The 22,753-nt window shown below is 42.8% G+C and overlaps 1 protein-coding gene across 2 annotated transcripts; it reads right to left on the bottom strand.

Moving 5' to 3' along the window:
• Nucleotides 1-1,611: 1,611 nt before the first annotated feature.
• Nucleotides 1,612-22,101, bottom strand: LOC134490933 (intercellular adhesion molecule 1-like). Of its 2 annotated transcripts, none has more exons than XM_063294319.1 (6): nucleotides 21,968-22,101; nucleotides 20,942-21,013; nucleotides 16,194-16,463; nucleotides 13,027-13,344; nucleotides 6,145-6,465; nucleotides 1,612-3,610 (listed from the first exon to the last, which is right to left on the bottom strand). In XM_063294319.1, exons 2-6 carry the CDS (start codon nucleotides 21,009-21,011, stop codon nucleotides 3,507-3,509), a joined length of 1,083 nt encoding a protein of 360 aa, XP_063150389.1. In that variant the 5' UTR covers nucleotides 21,012-21,013; nucleotides 21,968-22,101; the 3' UTR covers nucleotides 1,612-3,506. The 2 variants fall into 2 exon arrangements, with proteins under 2 accessions (XP_063150389.1, XP_063150390.1); XM_063294320.1 differs by having other exon boundaries at nucleotides 6,380-6,465.
• Between the last annotated feature and the right edge of the window lie 652 nt (nucleotides 22,102-22,753).

Raw genomic sequence — 22,753 nt, 5'->3', positions numbered from 1 at the left:
ACTGGGGCTATCCGGGGGCATCCTTAACTCCTTAACTCAAACACATCTGGATCATGTAGAAGCTGTGAAGCACCTTTTGGTCTTTGAACCAAGGCACTGCATTTGGCGATCACGATGATGATCATGATGAGATCTTTACCCCATTCTTTCTCTGTTACATCTAGACTCCACCATAATGTGACTGTAGCTCTTGGAGAAACTGAACATCTTGCCCATTGCAAGGTTGCCCATCCCCATCATAGAAGGAACTTTATTATGCTGCTGAGGCATAATCACACATCAAGTGACCAAAGATCTGAACACAAAGCCAGTGTGGCTTTGTGCATAAACGGCCATCAACTACATTACCAAATGGGTTGGAGGAACTGAGATAGTGAAGAAAGCAAAGAATGTGAGTTGGAAGGGAACAGAACTGACACATTGAACTGGCATTGTGATTTACGCACAGGGGTGAAAAGAAAGGCTTGGGACAAGATGGTTTCCTGCAAGAATGTAACTAGATGAGTTTCCATTCAAAGCATGGAAGGGCAAGCTGCTTCTAGAGTTACCAGCTCAAGAGAGGATAGCTGCTTTGGGAACATGCCCTCTTTAAAATGCCCTCTTTCTCTGCCCAAATGTCATCCAGAAGAAGAAGAAACATTTGTGATCAGGTTCTGGGTGGACAGGTGCTAACAGTACCAGACAGAACAATTAGTTGCCTGAAGCTAGTGAAGAAAGGAGATGAACAGCTTGACCAAGCTTTCACTGGAGAACCAGCAGATTCTGTGAATTTAGGTGTCCTCCATCTGCATTGTCAGCCAGATGCTCTGTGGATAGCTGCCCAAAGGTGCAAGTCATCCCGAGGTCTTGATAACAGGGTGGATGTCAAATTATTTTCTTTTCCCTTTTTAGAATATTTCATAGAAAATGGAGAAAGGAGGGAAGGACCCAGAAGACAAATGGAGTTTTGTACCCCGTGCAGAACTGTGTTCATACATTCAGTAAATATATGCTTAGGCTAAAAGGAAATACAACAGTTGTCTTCAAATTCCTAAAGGGCTGACATGCAGAAGGTGGAGCAGAATTTCCTAATCAGCAGGAAGCAGATTTGAGGTAAACTTTTGGAAAAAAAAATGTTCACACAGTGGAAGTTCATCAGGAAAACATTCTACAGCACCCATTTCTGTTAACAATTACTTGATTTAATTTACCAAGCTGTTATATAAGAAAGTTAAAAAGCCCCAGGCGAAAATACATACTTTGTTTTGTAGCAGTTAAGATGCTGGACTTTGGGGAAACCTGGGTTCAAGGCTCCAGTCAGTCATGGAGCTCACTGGGTGACTTTGAGACAGTCACTCTCTCACCCCCCACCCCCCACCCCACCCCAAGCTGTGACTTGCTGAAATGTTTGTCAACATTTGTGTTAAGTTTCGGCTTGCTTTTGCTTTTGATGGCGGTGGTTTTGGACAAAGGAGCAAGGAAGAAGACATGAATAGCTTGTCAGATTTTTTTAAATTGTTTAATTTGTGATATAAATTTCCAGTATTTGGGGGGTTGGGGGTTAATTTTTATTTCATCCAGTTATACACACACATATTTTTGTTGGTATGATTAAGAAAGCACAAAATTTAGTTTTAAAAAAACAACTACTGTAGGTGTTTGGCAAACTTTTAAAAACAGATCTAAAAAAAGCAGAAAGAACAGAATAACATGGGGTAGGTTTATATGCACTTGCTAGCTCTGCTAGAAGATGTCGTTTCTAAAGGGGTGTCTTCCTCACGGCCCTTGTTTGCCATGGTGGCTGGTTCTTCATGGTTGCTGGTGAGAGCCCCTGAGCCAGTGCAGACGTCTTTCCTTAACCCTCTTTAGAGGTCAAAGCAGGGCTCTTTGCCCTGAAGCTCTGGCTGCGTGTCTGCATCTTTAGTGTAGCTTGCTGCAGGTGGCCACCATTAATCCTAGGTGACCCTGGTAGCCTAAAGAGCTCATCATATTGGGCTATCACACTTTATCAGGTGGGTATAATTCTGTGCTTGCAGTTAATACAGCGTGTTTTCTTTCGTCATTTCCCTTCAGGGTGTCTCTGTTGATGGCCAGTCATCTTGCTCACCCAGCAATTATGACATTTTATTTGAAGAAGCTTTTTAGTCAGCTGCTTATCGTCATGTTATCATCTGTTGAACGGCCTTTATCCTCAGGCCTGATGGGACATCCTTCCCTCCCAGGTTCTGCAGAAAAGTCATGCATGGGAATTCCTCCACCTTTCAGGGGTTGTCCATGTAAAGGACAAGCAGTGGAGTCGAGCACTTTCTTCCGTTTACTCTGGAGTCCGGTAGCAGTTGATTCCTCCTGTATTGGCTGCCTTGCCAAGCAAATCACTCGAGGTTATGCTAAACATTTGCTGGAAGATGAAATTCCAAGGGTAACTCTTCTAAGGGCTCAGTTTCTTTAAGTGGCTGTTAGAATGAGAAAGCAACTTGATGGAAAGACTAGCATACAGAGTTATTTGGGGTGTAAGGTAGTCTTTGGGGGTTACTGTGGCGTTGTGCTGCAGTTATGTACTATGTTGTTCTTGCAGCTATAACTTTTGTTGCATGTACTGTTTGTCTTCTTACCTCTGGTCTACTGTCTGTCATAAAATCATTATTCCCTGATCCACTGAATTATTGCTGTACATTCCCATGCTTCCTTAAGACCCATTTTCAACCATTCCAGTTTGGGCTTTTGTCCTGTTCCCTTAAATTGCTGTAGCTAGATACTGAAAAACACTGTGAAGGATCTGGAAATACAGAATTTTAGCATCGTTGAATACAGAATGGTCCTTAATTTCAGTGTGATAATTTATGTCCCGATGCTGCACTTTCCTGTGTGTCTTCCTCTAGCAAATGTCTCCAATTTTGTATACATTTTTACCCGTATCTCACTACCTGCTCTCAAAGTGTTATAGTTACAGAGTTTTTGCATTGCTAATAAATGCATTATTCACTACATTCTGTAATAGTATATACACTGTGGGAAGGGGGAGGGCATTTACATCAATATAATATTGCCCTATCAGTTTATTAAAAGAATGAATATATCATCCATGATTGTTGACATTCCTTTAACATGTACTACTAGGAAACATGGTTCTTTTAAATAATCACTGCTCACTTTATAATCATCAAAAAGTCCTCAAATGTGAACAATCCTCCAAACTATGAATTGATGGGAACCCATCTCACAGAGGTCCATGACACCAGCCAGTCATTGCAGCTTTGGTTCCTTTGAATGGGACATTTTAAGCAGAAAGAAGAATGCCAGAGAGTGGAATACGTTTTCCTGATTCCGATTTCCACAAGCTCAAGATCAGGTCTGGATACGATATGGTGAGCTTTCGTTAAAGCCTTAAGATTTTTTCCACATACAAAGTGATTCTCCATTGGGTCATGACACATTCCGTGCAGATGAGACGCTCATAAAACAGAACTCCTGCTCTGGTGTCTCTTCGTAAATAATGTTTGATTCATTGAGTTACCCTTTTCATTTTATTAATGGATCCAAAGTCTAATGATGAAGATGAGAAAGACCACTAGCACAATGACTAGCAAAGCAGCAGCAGCGGTAGCAGCTACAATGATAGCCAAATAGGATTCTGAAAGCCAAATAGGAAGACAATTAGGAAAGGGGAATGAAACACCCACAACATTATTGTCCAAATATTTAGATATGTTAAGGGGGACAAACTTTGCAAAGAGAATTCAGTATATGCCCCAACTGCATCAAGGTCTTTCCGGAAAGCTTTTATACAGTAGAAAACAGAAATACAAATTCCGCAAATCAAACTACACATTAATAAGCAAACATGTACTTCAGATGAGAGAAAGTACCAGCCTGCTTCAAATTTTCCAAGCAGAATACTGCATTAATGTAATCTGAAACTGGCGCTGAAGAGCAAAGGAGGTTTGAGGGAATAAGTATCTGTTATTTGATTATACCCCACCGCAAGCTTACAATTACATTGTACGCTTACAGATAAACTGAACTGTGAGAAATAGCCGTCAGACAGGATATTGTATTTTATATATGTTCATTATACGTTCACAGCCAATTTTTTTCAGCTTATTGAACTAGTACATCTTGAACTCATACGGTAAACTTTTTAGACACCTTAAGTTTCAAGAAATAATATTTCAGTAAGTTAGCAATTATTTGTTCACTTTAGACTGAATTTTTAACTCAACAGCAAAGGAAATGTTTTGCATAAAGAAGATCTTACACTGAATCTGTGGTGATTTCAGTTAAGATCTGAATGACAGCAGTTTTTCATGTTTCACCTCAGGTCCTCTGACAGGCCTTTGGCAGTTAAGCCAAAGATGTGGGGAAAAAGTGGGTTGATAAAATGTGGATCTGCCAACAATCTGGACATATTAGGAGCCACGAAAAGATAGCTTCAGTTTTACAAGGAGGAAAATACGAAAACAGCTTCACTTAAAAATTCAGTTTCCTGACTCCCTTGATAAAAAGAGCTAAATGGGTGTGTCCCTCAAGTCCAGCCCTGGCTGCCAATTGCTGCAATTCAGAGTAGTCACTATAATCCTTTAACCCCTTATTTATTTTTGTTTGGATTTGTTTTTTGAATTGTATTATATTTTGTTTTATTTTTGTTACACTGTGAACTACCCAGAGTTGTTCGGAGTCAGACAACACCTCAATTGAATAAATTAAATTGAATTAATTAAAGTAAAGTAAACCCTAAATGGGGAGTAGATAATGGCCTTTCCTCAGAAGGAATCTATCCAGTTTTGGGATTTGCAAATGTCCCCCCCCCCCCGGGGGTGGGACACTCCTTCCTCTCTTCCTGGGCTCATGTGAATAGGCTTTTCACTGAACCATTTCCAATTTGTAGAATCATTTCCTCTCCAGGCTAAGATTCATCCACACACTCCCATTATTTTGGAAAAGAAGGAATGCTAAGTTTTTAGTGAGGCTTATGGGCTGCTTTAATAATAAAAACCCTAATATTATTCTACTTTTATTTTATTGCTGTTTTGTTTTGTTTCTCTATATTATTTTTTATAACCTGATTTACTGCACCAGTTTTGGTGACATTAATGGAAAGATATATACAGTAGAAATATTATAAAATCAATAAATAAAGGCACTGTGGTCCATCTGTGACATGGAAGGTAAATCAATGTGTTGCCTTTACTTCAGAAATGTATTAGCTGAAGAACTGGGTAGGAGAGATTCGTCATTATTTAAAAAATGAGTTGATGAAACAGATTTAATTAAAATTACTTCCTAAGAATGACCAAGCAAGCAGGAACTGGAATAAGAGGATCGGTATCTGGAATGGTATCTCCCATAGCTGGCTGGCAACCTCAACATTATGTTGTGGTCTCCCTTCATATTATGTAATAAAGAAAGGTCTCTGAGCATATATAGAATACCTTTCTCTCACACCTGAGCAGTCACATGCTTTTTCTACATACTTATAATGAAGTGTTCTGTTATACATGTGGGTGAGAGAGGAGACTTCTGGGGCCGATCCTGGTTTAAAAACTTGGCATTTTGCTTTCAAACATTGATGGACTGGAGCACCTTCCCTTGATGGCATTCCGAGATCTAATCCAAACTCTGCGGAAAAACATCCATGGCAGTCATAAAGCTTACAGCTCTGTATGTTGTAATCTTTTTCTCTCCCAGCCCACTGGCCACGTTTACCCCCACTGCGCTCCTTGTGGACTAGGCCCAAGTGGCATGCAACAGGAGCAGCAGTCATCTGCCAAACTGACTGGGGACAAAAAATTGAGCATATGGCATTTTACCTGTTAAGTTCACTTATTTCACAGCAGCCTAGTGAGTATAAGAACAAAGGGAGTTTCTGCTACTCTGATCATACATGTAATTGTGTATGCATACCTTTTTTAAAAAAATGGAGAAAGGGTTAATGCATTTAAAAAAGAAAATACAGTAGTAAATGTCTGTCTGTCTGTCTGTCTGAGAGATGCCTGAGCTGGCTGTCCTCCATTTATAAAACATCTTTTAAAATAACAAGGAAAAAAGGATGCTGTTTGATCATCCCAAGAGAGTGGAAGCTGTGGCAACATTCCTGAAATGAGAAGAAGGGCTAGAATGTTCAGTAAAGAAAGCTCCTCAAAGCGGGTTCTGGGCTTGCAAACTTACCAGCAATCTTGAGTGAAAATTCTGAGGATTTCATTTGATAGGCAGGCTCATGGAGGCTCAAATACACCACTGCGTGACAATAAGCTTTCTGACGGTGGTCCTCTGGGTGAAGGGTGACAGAGTAATTGACTGCATAGTTTTCTACTTCAGACCAAGTACAGTTTGTGAAATGTGGCAAACCCAACCTCTTTGATCCTTTAAAAAAGGTCACGATAAGCCTATGGCAGGGATGCACCCTTATTACGTGGCATATCAGGTTATAGGCCCAGGGTTGGCCTGGTGAGGGCTTCTGAAGTTCCAGGGTCAACTGCTCAAGAGGTTCTGCAGTGACAAGAGAAAGACAACGGTAAGTGGGGTTATTGGCTGGGTTTCTCTCTGAGAGAGATGGACTATTTATCTTCCTTCCTATCTGCCAAGGGTTGGATGGGTTGAAGGACTTCAAGAGTTCCTTCACAGCTCCCCATTGACCACTTCAAGGAGAAAGACATCCTCCACTATCTCCAAGTTTGGGGATTGCTACCACCACTCCTTAGAAATCCATTCCTAGTGGATGTCCTGAAATTCAGGAGTCACTTTCATTGTTCTTTCCACTTCAGGACTTGTGTACAGACTCCAGTCAATCAAGTAGGGCTGTAATTTAAACAGACTGGATCTCCCTGAGTCACCACCCTATTCTGTAGGAAAACTGTCTCCTCAAAAATGTTCGCAGTAGCCCCTGGAATGAAAAAATCTCCAAGTTACAGTATTAATCAGACTTGTGAATAGCTAGTCAATAGTTCAAAGACAGGCAGTTTTAGAAGCATTGGTATTTTATAGGATGGCTGATGTGTTTTTTCCTCTGGGATATTCAGGTACCTAACATAGGAACATACCTAACATACCTGCTTATGCTAGATCATAGTCTACCTAAATAAATAAGGATTGATTGCGATTTTACCTTTGTAGATTTATCTGGTCTTCAGCAAAGGATCATTACCTTGTGGTGCTGGAGCTTGAGCACCTCAATGATGCCATGAGCTAAACCGTGAAGGGCCACCCAAGACGGGAAGGTCATGACAGAGAGGTCAGACTAAATGCGATCCCTGGGGAAGGTAATGGCAACCCACCCCAGGATTCTTGCCGTGAAAACTAAATGGATCAGTACAACCAGAGATATGTCGGTATACCATCGGAAGATGAGACCCCCAGGTCGGAAGATGGTCAAAATGATACTGGGGAGGAACAGAGGATGAGTTCAACTAGCCCCAGACGTGATGACGCAGCTAGCTCAAAGCCGAAAGATGGCTAGCGGCCAACGGTGCTGGTGGTGAACGGCGAATCCGATGTTCTAAGAATCAACACACCATTGGAACCTGGAATGTAAGGTCTATGAGCCAGGGCAAATTGGATGTGGTTATTGGTGAGATGTCAAGATTCAAGATAGACATTTTGGGCGTCAGTGAACTGAAATGGACTGGAATGGGCCACTTCACATCAAATGACCACCAGATCTACTACTGGGGACAAGAGGACCACAGAAGAAATGGAGTAGCCTTCATAATTAATAGTAAAGGGGCTAAAGCAGTGCTTGGATACAATCCAAAAAACGATAGAATGATCTCAATTCGAATTCAGGGCAAGCCATCTAACATCACAGTGATCCAAATATACACCCCAACCACAGATGCTGAAGAAGCTGAAGTAGAGCAGTTCTATGAGGATCTGCAGCACCTACTGGACAACATGCCTAAAAGAGATGTTATTTTCATCACAGGAGACTGGAATGCTAAGGTGGGCAGTCAAATGACACCTGGAATTACAGGTAAGCATGGCCTGGGAGAACAAAACGAAGCAGGACATAGGCTGATAGAATTTTGCCAAGACAACTCACTCTGCATAACAAACACTCTCTTCCAGCAACCTAAGAGACGGCTTTATACATGGACTTCCCCAGATGGACAACACCGAAATCAGATTGACTACATCCTTTGCAGCCAAAGGTGGCAGACATCTATACAGTTGGTAAAAACAAGACCTGGAGCTGACTGTAGTTCAGATCATGAACTTCTTATTGCACAATTTAGGATCAGACTCAAGAGATTAGGGAAGACCCACAGATCAGCTAGATATGAGCTCACTAATATTCCTAAGGAATATGCAGTGGAGGTGAAGAATAGATTTAAGGGACTGGACTTAGTAGATAGGGTCCCGGAAGAACTATGGACAGAAGTCCGCAACATTGTTCAGGAGGCGGCAACAAAATACATCCCAAAGAAAGAGAAAACCAAGAAGGCAAAAGGGCTGTCTGCTGAGACACTAGAAGTAGCCCAAGAAAGAAGGAAAGCAAAAGGCAGCAGTGATAGGGGGAGATATGCCCAATTAAATGCAAAATTCCAGAGGTTAGCCAGAAGAGAGAAGGAATTATTTTTAAACAAGCAATGCACAGAAGTGGAAGAAGACAATAGAATAGGAAGGACAAGAGACCTCTTCCAGAAAATTAGAAACATCGGAGGTAAATTCCAGGCAAAAATGGGTATGATCAAAAACAAAGATGGCAAGGACCTAACAGAAGAAGAAGAGATCAAGAAAAGGTGGCAAGAATATACAGAAGACCTGTATAGGAAAGATAACAATATCGGGGATAGCTTTGGCGGTGTGGTCAGTGAGCTAGAGCCAGACATCCTGAAGAGTGAGGTTGAATGGGCCTTAAGAAGCATTGCTAATAACAAGGCAGCAGGAGACGACAGCATCCCAGCTGAACTGTTCAAAATCTTGCGAGATGATGCTGTCAAGGTAATGCATGCTATATGCCAACAAATTTGGAAAACACAAGAATGGCCATCAGGGTGGAAAAAATCAACTTATATCCCCATACCAAAAAAGAGGAACACTAAAGAATGTTCAAACTATCGAACAGTGGCACTCATTTCACATGCCAGTAAGGTATTGCTCAAGTTCCTGCAAGGTAGACTTCAGCAGTTCATGGAGCGAGAATTGCCAGATGTACAAGCTGGGTTTAGAAAAGGCAGAGGAACTAGGGACCAAATTACCAATATCCGCTGGATAATGGAAAAAGCCAGGGAGTTTCAGAAAAACATCTATTTCTGTTTTATTGACTATTCTAAAGCCTTTGACTGTGTGGACCATAACAAATTGTGGCAAGTTCTTAGTGGTATGGGGATACCAAGTCATCTTGTCTGCCTCCTGAGGAATCTGTATAACAACCAAGTAGCAACAGTAAGAACAGACCACGGAACAACGGGCTGGTTTAAGATTGGGAAAGGAATACAGCAGGGCTGTATACTCTCACCCTACCTATTCAACTTGTATGCAGAACACATCATGCGACATGCTGGGCTTGAGGAATCCAAGGCTGGAGTTAAAATCGCTGGAAGAAACATTAACAATCTCAGATATGCAGATGATACCACTTTGATGGCTAAAAGCGAAGAGGAACTGAGGAGCCTTATGATGAAGGTGAAAGAAGAAAGTGCAAAAGCTGGCTTGCAGCTAAACCTCAAAAAAACCAAGGTTATGGCAACCAGCTTGATTGATAACTGGCAAATAGAGGGAGAAAATGTAGAAGCAGTGAAAGACTTTGTATTTCTAGGTGTGAAGATTACTGCAGATGCTGACTGCAGTCAGGAAATCAGAAGACACTTAATCCTTGGGAGAAGAGCAATGACCAATCTCGATAAAATAGTTAAGAGCAGAGACCTCACACTGACTACAAAGGTCCGCATAGTTAAAGCAATGGTGTTCCCCGTAGTAACATATGGCTGCGAGAGCTGGACCATAAGGAAGGCTGAGCGAAGGAAGATCGATGCTTTGGAACTGTGGTGTTGGAGGAAAATTTTGAGAGTGCCTTGGACTGCAAGAAGTTCAAACCAGTCCATCCTCCAGGAAATAAAGCCAGACTGCTCACTTGAGGGAATGGTATTAAAGGCAAAACTGAAATACTTTGGCCACATCATGAGAAGACAGGACAGCCTGGAGAAGATGTTGATGCTAGGGAGAGTGGAGGGCAAAAGGAAGAGGGGCCGACCAAGGGCAAGGTGGATGGATGATATTCTAGAGGTGGCGGACTCGTCCCTGGGGTTGCTGGGGGTGTTGATGACCGACAGGAAGCTCTGGCGTGGGCTGGTCCATGAAGTCACGAAGAGTCGGAAGCGACTAAACGAATAAACAACAACAAGATCTATCTGATAGGCATGCTTTGATGCTCCAGGACCCATTGTGGGACATTGTTTCTTAAGCCACCATTGTGTAAAGTCTCTGATATCTTCGGAACATCTTGGCTCACTAGACAAGATTTTGTCCTGAAAGGTAAACTAGTGAGGTTTCCATTGGAATTCTACACTGAAATGGACATTAAATGCCCAACCTTCCTTCATTTCTAATCTTATCCAAGGAACTATGAATCATCCATAGTTTGACAGCAGTGTTTTGAGACTTAAACTATATCGAAAACCTATTTTAACACCTCAACCACTGCCCTGCTTCTTTTTTAAGCAGCAACATCTTTGATGAATCACCCTTCTAGAACATCTCCTTTTTTGTGTGAGATGTTTTTACCACCAAAGCCTATAAGTGCCTTTTCATCTGATTGCAGATGTCTATCCTTTACTGTATTTCAACAAAATACTGAACCTCAAGCTAGCCATCTTATTTATGCCTTAGTGTGTCATGTGTCAACCCAGCACTTGTAGTTGGTTTATGCTTCAGGGTGTTAAAAGAACCCAGAAATTTGGGTTAACTGTGGGTAAGCTTGTTTGCGAACATGGCTCTTGAATAAAACACAGTGCTTTTATTCCAGTTGCAGGAAGGAATACAGCATGCTTAAAATGCTGGGTTAGAAGCAGCAAGACCCAGATTCTAGTCCATTGTTGGCTGTGGAAGCATCCCGGGTGACTTTGGTCCAGTCACCTTCTCTCAGCCCAACCTACTCAAGGGTTGTTATGAGGAAAATTAGGAGGAGCACTATGTATACTGCCTTGACCTCTTGAATGAAAGGCAGGATCTATGAATGAATACCAACATAGGAGGATGCAATAATTGCCCTTTCCTTTCTCTTCCTAGAGCATGTTCAGAAGATGCGGTACCATTTTAGGAGATTCCAGCCCTCCCTCCTAGACTAGAAGAGAACAGCTGCCCCAGAGAGGCTGCCAAGGTCTTTGTGGGGGGCAGGGGGCTGCTGATTTAAAAGTCTGTTTTCATTTATTTGCAGGACATAATTAAAAGGGCAAGAGGAAGAGGATGTTGCCTTCTGCACTGGACAACCTGGATTGAGGACTCAAGAGACTATAAACCAACTGGGTCAACAGCCTACCAGTTTCCTCCTCCTGCTCTCCATTCTTCCTTTCTCCTGACTCTTACAGATGTTGATGACAATAGTCAAAAACATATAGCCATACTAAAGTATATGGTTTGCACATCCCTGAGTGCAACAGAAAAGTGTTGACATGGATTGCACTGATACCACTGAACAGCTACAAGGCCAGGAAGCGTTGCTGTCCTTATAGATTTAGTGCAGGACACTTTCAGGAGCGTGAGCAGTGGTTTCCCCAGCTTTTCTTTCTTTCCCCACACAGAATCATCCACCAGCAGGAGAAATCACCACAATCACTCTCCAGAACATATAGGGGGGCAGGAGCGGGAGTCTTCTGGCACTGTCTTCCAAAAATCAGGATTTTTCTGGGTTTTGCCATGGGGCTATCAGTCCCCTTTAATAGCCCTGTGGTAGTGGGGTGGGAAGAAGCACAGCTGGGTGGTTTAATGAATCTCTGATTCCAGTCTGATTCCAGTCTGATTGTACCATGTTTCCTTTAAAGCTGGTGGAGCATTTGCATTCAAACAATACCTTGTTAAAGGCTCTGTGAGTTACATGTAATTATGTGAATTATATGTAAAAATGCCTGCATTTTCAAAAGTATTTAATTCCTATACCTGAAATCCTTTTTACATTGTTATCATCATTATCGCTGCAAGTCAACTGAAGTACAGTGCAACCAGAGGTGGAAATTCCACCATTCATGCAGACTGAATTTGCCTCTTTCCCCTACTTGGCCGCAGGAGATAAGAAAGAAAAAATAGACTTCTTCCTTGCCCTTTTTTTCCCCTGCCAACTCTTCACTTTCCTCAGCACTAGGATCTGAAAGAAGTTGCAATCAGTGCCCCGATTATGCCTTGAAACTGGGGCTCTGATCACCTCTGTTCTTTTGTTAAAATTTTCGTTCATGCCTTTGGCCGCTGTAATTCACCATCAGGGCAGAGGAGCTGTGAGGCCCCAAGGCTGCCTGTCTCCTCCAGAGCAGTCCACAGACCCCTCTAAAAGTTGCTATTTAACTATCATTTTCAACATGAAAGAAGAGGATGTTATCAAATAATGAGAACTTAATTGTCTTAACTCTAATTCCTTTAATTTTAAGTTCCGATTCCATTTTTTTCCCCCTGGTCTTGCATGTTTCTCTGTTCTGATCTTACCTACTTTTCTGGAGGATAGTTCCAACAGACCATTTAAAAGGCCTGATTCTCAAGAAAGATAGAGCCTTGTGTGGCACAGAGTGGTAGGCAGCAGTATTGCAACTGAAAACTCTCCCCATGACCCAAGTTCGATCCCAGTGGAAGCTGGGTTCTCTCTCGGGTAGCCGGCTCAGGCCGACTCAGCCTCCCATCCTTCCGAGGTTGGTGAAATGAGTACCCAGCTTGCTGGGGAATGTGATGACTGGGGAAGGCAATGGCAAACCGCCCTGCTATAGTCTGCCAAGAAAATGTCGCGAAAGTGGCATCCCCCGAAGGGTCAGACATGACTCGGTGCTTGCACAGGGGACCTTTCACCTTTCTCAAGAAAGGCAAGTTGTGTAGACTTGCTTTAAAGGAAGTGAAACATGAATGGGAACTCACTGAAAATTCTTAATGATATGTTGTGGGAGGTGCTTTTCAGGAATGGCCCTCTTGGACGCAGATCCAGGGATGTTTGGCAGGTGACTCTCTTGTTGTGGTCACTCTGCTGAGCTATAATGCGATGGCTCACCACAACAGGACCAGCTTCAGGTTCAGTATGATTCTCAAAGGTCTTTACCAGAAGTTGCTCTGCCCCTTTCAACAAGGTCACAGTGAGGTTCCGGATAGGGGCTACACCAGAAACCCAGCATGTCAAGTTATACGGCTTGCCGACCTCCATTTCTGGTACTGGAACCATCTCAATACTCTTTGGAGGTTCTGAAATAGAATAAAATGTAGCCAGCATTTCCACTATGTATAGGACAGGTGATGAAGAGTAAAATAATAACTTTTCTTCACTTCATTCCATTGCAGCTTGGGAATTTTTTCCCACAGTATATCAGGGATAGAATATAATGTGTCCAGACCTATGAGGCTTTGGCCATCTGCCCTTCTCCACCACCCACTATAGGCTTCCCTCTCCCATTTGAAAAGATAATGAACTTCCCTGGGTCCAGGGAGGGGGGAAGGGGCTGGGGAGAAAGCAGACTGGTGGAAAGTGATTTCTCAGCAGACCTATGCTTGAGATAACTTGGGGTGAAGCATTATTGGTGGCCGCATTCTTTAAAAGCAACTTGAGTTTCTCAAAACAGTGAAAATGCCTGACTGTATTCTGCAATTAACAGAAAATGGGAAGATTCCCTTCATTTGCATTATATATACAGTTGCAGGATTCATCTGCTCTCTCCCCTCATTCCTTCATAAGGAGGAAGAACATCCAGCAGTGATAGCCAGGGAAGTATTGATGGCCTTCAAAGATTTTGTGTCTAGCCCATGCTGCTGTGGCTGCTGTTGCAGAGCAGCAGTCTTCCTCCTTCCCTCCCTCCTCTTTCCTTCCATACTACTCTTCTACTCATGATGCCTATTAGGCCCTACATTTGGGTTATCATGTCTGAGGTGCAAAAATTTGCACGACCCCTAGATAAACAAAGAACTACAGGAAATGCTCATTCTTTGCAACCATCTAGGAGTCATTGGACTCTTGCGGACCAGTTATGATAGCCCTACCCCATGCAATCAGGTTGGCTGAAGGAATCTACCAAGGAATAGGCAGCCAAGAGAAACCCAGTGTAATGGTATGTGGGAATGACCTTGGGAGACAGGGCGAAGAGATGCAGCCAAGGGAACGGTCATATAAAGGGCAGCTTAGCCTGCAGCAGGAATGTGGGCAAGGCAAGTGGCTCAGAAGAGACCCTCCCTCGTTTCTTGGACTGCAAAGAAGATGGGGGGCAGGGGAGAGAGATACATTCAGACGTGCAAGATTCTGTTAATTGTAACCTTACAATAAAGTAGAATTACCTCATCTGGCCATGTTTCCTGTCTGGCCTACCATGCAAGGCTGACATCCAGTGGCTGGCCCTCTGCCTGTGGGCCTCAAGTGGTTGCCTCCTCTGCCTTAACTGTATTCATACCATTGGGTCCCTCCTCCAGCACTTTTCTTATGCAGCCTTGCATGGAGTGGGGGAGCAAGACTGACTGTTGAGCCAAGGGAGATTTAAGATAGAGGTGTCCTCTTTTCACCCGGACTCAGCTTGAGGGAACCCTCCCAAATTTTCCCTGTGTGCCCAGACATGATTGAAAGAGTTTCTAGAGGGACTTCATTGGCCGAGATGCCTTAACTGTGAAACACTTTCCCTTACCCAAGGCAGAAACCATCATCCAGCTAAACCAAGTTCTATCATTTCATTTTCCTGGGATGCTTTTCGGGCATTTTAGTATACAACTTTTATCATAATTAGAATGGGGCAGTAGACATATTCTTCTAAATGCCAGATAACCACCTCCTACTAGATTAGGCCTATTACCAAACTTTAACAGCCAAGTATTAATTTTGAAACAAAACCTTTTTGTTGCATTGGAACTTGAAATGACTTCTCCTTCCATGGGATGTCAGCAGCAAAGAAATTTAGCAGCACCTCTGGTTTTGCAAGCAGGAATTCCTAGACTCTCCCATTTCTCTGACTTTATTTTCAATCCCTCTCATCAGTTTATGGCAAAGCTTTCAGATCAGTTTGACCGTTAAAAAAAGAAAAAAAACAGCCACGGGAAAATAAAGGCAGCAAATAAAGCACAAGAAAGCAATATGAGTTTACACAATGCCAAAAGCAGATTTAAAAGAGATTGTAAAGGATTCCAAGGTCTAGGTACATAGAAAGCTCTTCAGCTGATGCCAGAAAGAGAAATGGGACAAGGCGCAGTTTTTCCAGGGAAAGAATTCTAAACTTTGCTGGAATTGTTGGGGGAGAAGATTCCTACCAGATGCCCTGGGACTTCTTCTGGGCACTAGAATGGGTAAAGAAGACCCATGTTCAGCTTCTATATGTCAGCCTTCCCAAGTAGACCAGACAGGAAACACAACACAGATGAGGTCATTCTACTTTATTGTAAGGCTACATTAATAGAATCTTGCAAGTCTGAAAGTACAAATCCCCCATGGTCTCTTTTATGGCCTGATAAATTAAGGAGGATCTTTTCTGAGTTTCTTTCTGGATCCGTTATGCAGTTGTGGGCTCCCCCCTCCTTTTATCTGATTGTTCCCTAGGCAGCATCTCTCCCCTGCCCCTCCAAGGTCATTCCCAGTTTGTTTTTTTAATCCATTCAACAATGTCCAATTCTTAGAGACTGTCTGGACAAGTCCCTGCAGTTTTCTTGGCAAGGTTTTTCAGAATTGGCTTGCCCTGGCCTGCTTCCTAGGGCTGAGAGAGAGGGACTGGCCCAGGTCATCCAGCTGGCTTTGTGCCCAAGGCAGGACTAGGATTCACTGTCTCCCGGTTTCTAGCCTGGGTCCTTAACCATTACACCAAACTTAACTCTTAATTTAACTTAACTCAACTTACTACTACAGCAAACATTCCGACATACCATTACACTATATCGGGCAGATTTGTACTCTCAGGCTTGACTTCCCACTCCCTAAGCCCCCATTTTCTTCTCTGACCTTGCTGAATTTGAGCCCCTGGTCCTGAAGGAAAGAGAATTCCTGCCTGTCTTCCCCTGAATTGCAGTAAGACTCATTCACAGTAAGCAGCATTCCAAATGGCAGACTTTCATAACTGAATTTGACTTACGGTAAACTGTGACGATTGTTTTGTCATATCTGATTTTGCCATCTGTACAGTTCACAAAACATAATGCATGGAGTGTCCAAGTACTGAGAATGAAAGAGAAAGCTTTCCAGGTGGGCCCATCCTCTCTATAATCATATCTGAGGGAAGACTCTTCCTGAATATCACAGTTGCTGCTGCTGCTGTGGATGCTGCTGCAGTTTAGCACAAAGAAGTGTCCAAATTCCACCACGGCTTCTGTCAAGCGGGCTGGTAAGTCTTCTTTCTGAGCCCCTGAAAGCCCAAGAAATGCCACACGTGACAAGAACATGAATTAACAAGATGGTATAATTTCAGCCTGATTTTGTCTAAAGCGTTTAAATCACTCACAATCAGCTGAGACCTTGCCCTAGACACATCCACCAATATCACTCTGAACAATTGGGAAAAGGAAGGTATTATGGTAACCTGCTTCTTCCTTGGCATTCTCTGGTTCCATACTGATGTTTCTAAAGTTTTGCACTGGGAGGTTAATTTTTTTTACCGAGCTTCTAAAATATATTTACGTTTTTGGATTACCACATGTTTTGGAAGCATATATGTAATTTACCCCTGAGTAAGTTAGTTATGGCGCTGCAGGTTAAACTGCTGAGCTGCCGATCGGAAGGTCGGCGGTTCGAAACCGCGCGGTGGGGTGAGCTCCCGTTGCTAGTCCCAGCTCCTGCTCACCTAGCAGTTCGAAAACATGCAAATGTGAGTAGATCAATAGGTACCGCTTCAGTGGGAAGGTAACGGCGTTCCGTGTCGTCATGCCGGCCACATGACCCGGAAGTGTCTACGGACAACGCCCGCTCTAAGGCTTAGAAACGGAGATGAGCACCGCCCCCTAGAGTCGGACACGACTGGACTTTACGTCAAGGGAAACCTTTACCTTTACTAAGTCAGTTATGTTAGTCTGTCATAGCAAAAAATCAAGAGGATTCTGGTAGAACCTTTTTATTACTAACAAATTTTATTAAAAGGCACACACATACCTCCTCAGTATTTTAGCACCTTCACAGCTGACGTAGAACAATACTTTCTCAACTCTTACCCCTGAAGCCCCTCCTTTACTTGCATTTCATTGCAATTTTCACTATCTGGACTCATAGAAAAGAATTTCTCCACAAATTCCATCAATACCTCAACAAGGTTCATCCCACCATCAACTTTAGCCTCAGTGAATCTACAGAACAAGTCCACTTCCTTGATGTTGCAGTAAGATTACACAATGGACACATAAACAACATACAGCATGCCTACATATTTCTAGCTTCCACCCAGGACACATAATCAAAACTACCATCTACATCCAGGCTCTACATCAGGGGTCCCCAGCTCCCAGGCTGCGGACTGGTATTGGTCTGTGGCCTGTTAGGAACCGGACCGCACAGCAGGAGGTGAGTGGTGGACAAGTGAGCGAATTTACAGCCTGAGTATTTACAGCTGCTCCCCATCACTCACATTATCCCCTGAGCTCCGCCTCCTGTCAGAGAAAGCAAGCCCATTGGCTGCTATCTCCAAACGGAGCGAAGCAAAAAGAATAAAAGGTCGGGAAAAAGAGGAAGTGCTTGAATCATCCTGAAACCATCCCCGCCGCCCCCCCAGGGTCCGTGGAAAAATTGTCTTCCACGAAACCGGTCCCTGGTGCCAAAAAGGTTGGGAACTGCTGCTCTACACTACAACTGCATTTGTTCTGATGGAGATGCTCAACCAGTGGAATTAAACCAGGTGTTCAGGAGACTGAACTTATCCACCCAACAGGATCAGTAGACAAATCAATAGAGCCTGATTGATTCCCAGGGAGAATCTATTAAAAAACAGACCACAAAAACAGAACAGACCAAACAAACAAAACCATTGGCTGTCACTTACAGCTCACAGCTCAATCGCACACAACATTATTAATAAGCTACAGCTAATAATGACAATGGCACTTCATTTTCTCAAGTACTGGGTAGCAGGCCTATTTCTGCATATAAACAGCCACCCACCATGAAACAGATTCTCAAAAGCAACAAGAAACAACAGGACAATGATGCTAAAATAGGAACCAGACCCTGCAACAAATCCAGATGTCTACTTGGCTCCCACGTTTATACGAACAGCACCATCACCGGTTCCAGTAAGTACGCACCCAAGATTAGAGGCGCTTTCATGTGCACTTTCTCTATTGTGATATATGCCATCATCTGCCAGCAATGCCCCCCTGGATTCTACATAGGATAAAATTTGCACAAAATATCAGAAAAGCTAAACAAAAATCACATTTTACTAAGAGAAATGCTGACAGATGCAGGAAAAAAATTGGCACAGTTTTCCCATGATGTTTTTATTTCTGTCAATTTATGCTTAGTAGTGGTTTATTTTTGTGTTATTCAACTGTCACTATCCACTATCCACTTTTCTTCCCTTCCTAATTCATTATTCTAATAATAAAAAGAACCAGTTTGGTGTATGGTTAAGGCTTCAGGCTAGAAACTGGGAGACTGGGAGTTCTAGTCTTGCCTTGGGCACAAAGCCAGCTGGGTGACCTTGGGCCGGTCACTCCCTCTCAGCCCTAGGAAGGAGGCAAAGGTAAACCACTTCTGAAATCTTGCCAAGAAAACTGCAGGGACTGGTCCACACAGTTGCCAGGAGTCAACACTGACTCAAAGGCAAAAAATATCCAATAATAAAAATATCTTTAATAATAATAATAATAATAATAAAAAAACTGTGGAAAAGAATGAGTGGACACAAGTTTGACATCAGGATTCAAAACAAGGACAAAGTAATATCAGAGCATTTCAACCTCCCAGTATTCAAAGTGACAATTTTGAGAAAAATACTTTAACAGCACAATTGAGAGAGAGATAGCTAAACTCACATCAAAAGGTTTCAGGCTATCTCAAAAGGTCTCAACAAACACAATGGGTTTTTAACACACTACAATTGTTAATTGATAAGGTACTGGTAATCTGTCTCACATGTAGCCTGCATCTGCGTAACACCCTGTCTTCCCCTCCCTTTTTCACCCCAGTTTACATCTCATATCAGTCCAGCCACTCTATGCATCTGAGGGAGTGAGATGCAGCTCACAAAAGCTTATACCTTTTAATAAAATGTTGGAAAAGGTGCTACCAGCCTCCTGAGTTTTTTGTCACTCAGAGTGTGCCCACTTGTTTCCCTTTGCTGGAGATGGAAGGAACCAGAAAGAGCTGCCCCCCTGCTCTTCCCAATGCATGGGAAGGTAAACTGGTGGAAGACCGATCCTATAATCCTTGACCACTGAGCATGCTGATATCCAGAGAGCACCAATCTGTCTTTCCTGATCCAACCCCTGCGTTACTCCAGTATTGTTCCTAAGAGCTTGGTGATCTTGGACCCATCACTATTGCACTAACTAATCTTCCTCACAGGCTTGCCATGGCAAAGATAAAATCAGGAACTCATTTTGAATTTCTTGAGCTCCCACACAGAGGGAGAAGTAGTGGCCACATTTGCAATGAGCATTTATACCATCTAATCCTCACATACTGTGGTAAAGAAATGTGTGGCTTCAGCACACGTGAGGATGGTTTCTGTTGGTTCTGATAATGGCTTGACTGCAAAACACTCCCTCTCAGGCTATTTTCTGAGCCATATAGATTAGACATGGCCAAGGCAGCCATCTTCTGAAATGGAAAGCAGCCAGACAGGGTTGAAGCATTCTGAGTCTTCTTGTCTCAAAGCAGGGGTAGGGGGTTGGTTAGCTGGAAAAGTATCTTTTTATTGAGAAATATCATTTTCTCATTTATAATTAGTTGATGCCTAATTAATCCAATCTTACATTTTATTCATCCACACTGTGATGCTAATATCTGGGCCTTCCACTTGCCCTTCTGGCACAGAAGACAGCAAAACCTATACTGCTACTACTACTACTAATAATAATGCATTTCTCTATTCGTAGTTTCTGAAAATTCTTCCTTGGTACATCTTATTTACAATATATTGTATATAAATTTATATAGGCAGCTCATGAAATTAAATGAAAAATATACAACAGTGCAATAAAGGTACAGTGAAAGAAAATGTACACTTAAAACCAGAGCCAAGAAAACTCGGGTGTATGTGTGTGCAGAAATGTCCTAACAGTCAGGAACCACGCTGAGACGAGGAATAAGTCTCTAGTGTTTTATTACTGCTACAGTAGACAGAAAATCCTAACAAACTGAAGAAATGTGAGAAAACCCATACAGATAAACCCCAAAAGTCAAGGCGGGTCTGTTCTGTGTCTCTTTAAATGACTGCTCAACTCCTCACTACTACGCATGCATTTTCCCCCCTGGATAAGGGCCCCCTCCTGCTCACCATCAGTGCTCATGACAGAAATCAGCTAAAATTAGAAGTACAGCCAAAGTTAAATTCTTGGGAAAAATTAAAAATTAATACATAGAATGCTACCGCTGAGGAAGCGCTTCCCCCATACCCCTTCTTGAAAGGAGACCCAGGTTTCGTGTTGGGAGGTTGAAGAATCAATTATTCACATACTGAGGACTCAGAAAATGAAGGGGAACATTTCCCAAACTGATCCTTCCACATGTGTTGGAATATAACTCCTGTGCCCCACCACCTTGTTGAATGGCACAACAGAAGTTGTAACTTAAAGCGTGTGGTGGGTGCACAGTTTGGAAAGTCTAGCAAAAGACCTTCAAGGTGAACACCAAGCCCTAAGAAGTTCTGCTGAGTTCCAGCTTTAGGACACTTACTTGAAAGGGCCAGGAGGAATCCAATGCAACACAAAAAGGGGGTGAACAGCTTCCAGGTTCTCACCGCCATCACTGAAAAGAAATGGAAGGAAGCAGCTCATTGACTTAGAAAATGTGTCCTTCAAAGATCACAGTAGAATAAATCACCGGGAACATCTGCGAGGGTGGAGAGCAAACTCAGTGACAACCTCTGACTCCAGGACCCAAGAGTCCATCCCTGTAGCCTAGGAGTGCCCAAACTTTTTGGCACTTAGAGAAATATTTGAAATCTTCCTTGACATGCTTTGAAGAAAACATGAATGTAGGATAACCAGCCCTGAATGTTCCCCTATATTCCAACATGCAAATAAAATATTTTAGTTCCACGTACCCTTTCTATCTGCTCTTCTTCTAGGGATATCAGGCTGGGCTTTGGTTCTTCCAGCTAGTTTTTCCTTGCAAGCTGAAAACTGGCCTTGGAGTATTTTCCAACTGTTGCTGTTGTTGGTTTTTATACCTCAGTTTAGATTGTTCTGGTTTCTTCTTCACGTGCTTCAGTGCTGCAGTGTCTGAATGTGGATTTTTTGCCTTTTGATGTCCGTTATTTTTCTTGCACTTCTTATGCTGTGACGTGTGTTAAGCATGTAAAAAAATAGGTCTTTCCTTATCTTTTGCAATTGCCGTTTTTACTGATTTTACAGTTTGCTAGGTTTTTTCCCCCCCAAAATCAATTTGCAACCTTTTGTGCTTTTGGGGTTTTCTTACGTCCTCTAGAGCTGTGTCTTTCTTCTTACATCTCTCCCATTTTTCTTCCTTCCTTTGCTACAAGAAATTCAGGACAATTCTATTTTCTCCTCACAAAAGCCCTCTGAAGCGAAGGAAGCTTGAAAAAGCAAGACAGCTCAAAGTGCTTCTCTCCTTTGCTCCTATAGTCTATTCTCCACCCTTTGACAGTTTAGGTCCATTTGGTTGATTCCCAGCGAAGGTTTACGTCTCTTCCCCATCCTGTCATGACACAGTGATTCAGGGGAAGGCTTTATCACTTACCTGCACTGGGGGCAGAAATGGCTCAAAGGAGGAAGAGCACCTGAGGAAGGCAAAGGGGTCTCGGTGTGGTTGGTGCTGTCGTCTTGCTACGAGTCTTCCTCAGCACAAAAGACCAGCAGGGTTCTGTTGCTGGAGGTGGTCAGACACAGGCAGGCTGCCTTATCTTCTCCTGCTAGGAGAAGATAAGGCAGCCAGCTTTTGAGTTCCTAGAAAGACAACTCTGAAGGAGGAGCTCTTTGCATTAACAACAAGGACTGGGCATTATTCAGCCAGTGTTAACACTGCTCTTAATAACACATATTTTATTATTAATCATATATTTTATGGCTGCAGCACTTTCTGGGGAGTCAGCCTCATTGAACAGAAAGGGTATTTCCTTTCAGGTCTTGGTATGCCAATCTCTTCTATGGAAATCAATAAAATCTACTCAAGGCGGGGGGAGAGAGGGATGTGCATGATAGCCTCAGAAGACCCTTCAATGAAGAGTTGTGTCTGCCAGTCGGTATCTTTGCCATCAGCCAAAGCTGTCCAATCCAGTCCCTCTTTGCAGTGGGAAGAGTCTGGCTTCCATAACCAAGAGTTTCGGCTGGGCTCAAATTGTGGAAGGAAAGTTAAATCCACCACTTGCAGTACTACAAAGGCAATCAGAAACCGCACTCTAAGGTAGAGCATTAGGAAGTTAGTTTTCTTGTAAGATACCAGAAGACTCTGAGGTGGCTACAAAAGAGCCTAGAATTCATTAAGATAACAATTCAGGGACTAAAAAAACACAAAGAGGATGGGGAA

The sequence above is a fragment of the Candoia aspera genome, chromosome 2 (genome assembly GCF_035149785.1).
Source record: "Candoia aspera isolate rCanAsp1 chromosome 2, rCanAsp1.hap2, whole genome shotgun sequence".
Classification (NCBI taxonomy): domain Eukaryota; kingdom Metazoa; phylum Chordata; class Lepidosauria; order Squamata; family Boidae; genus Candoia; species Candoia aspera.
This window is presented reverse-complemented; position numbering and strand designations above follow the sequence as displayed.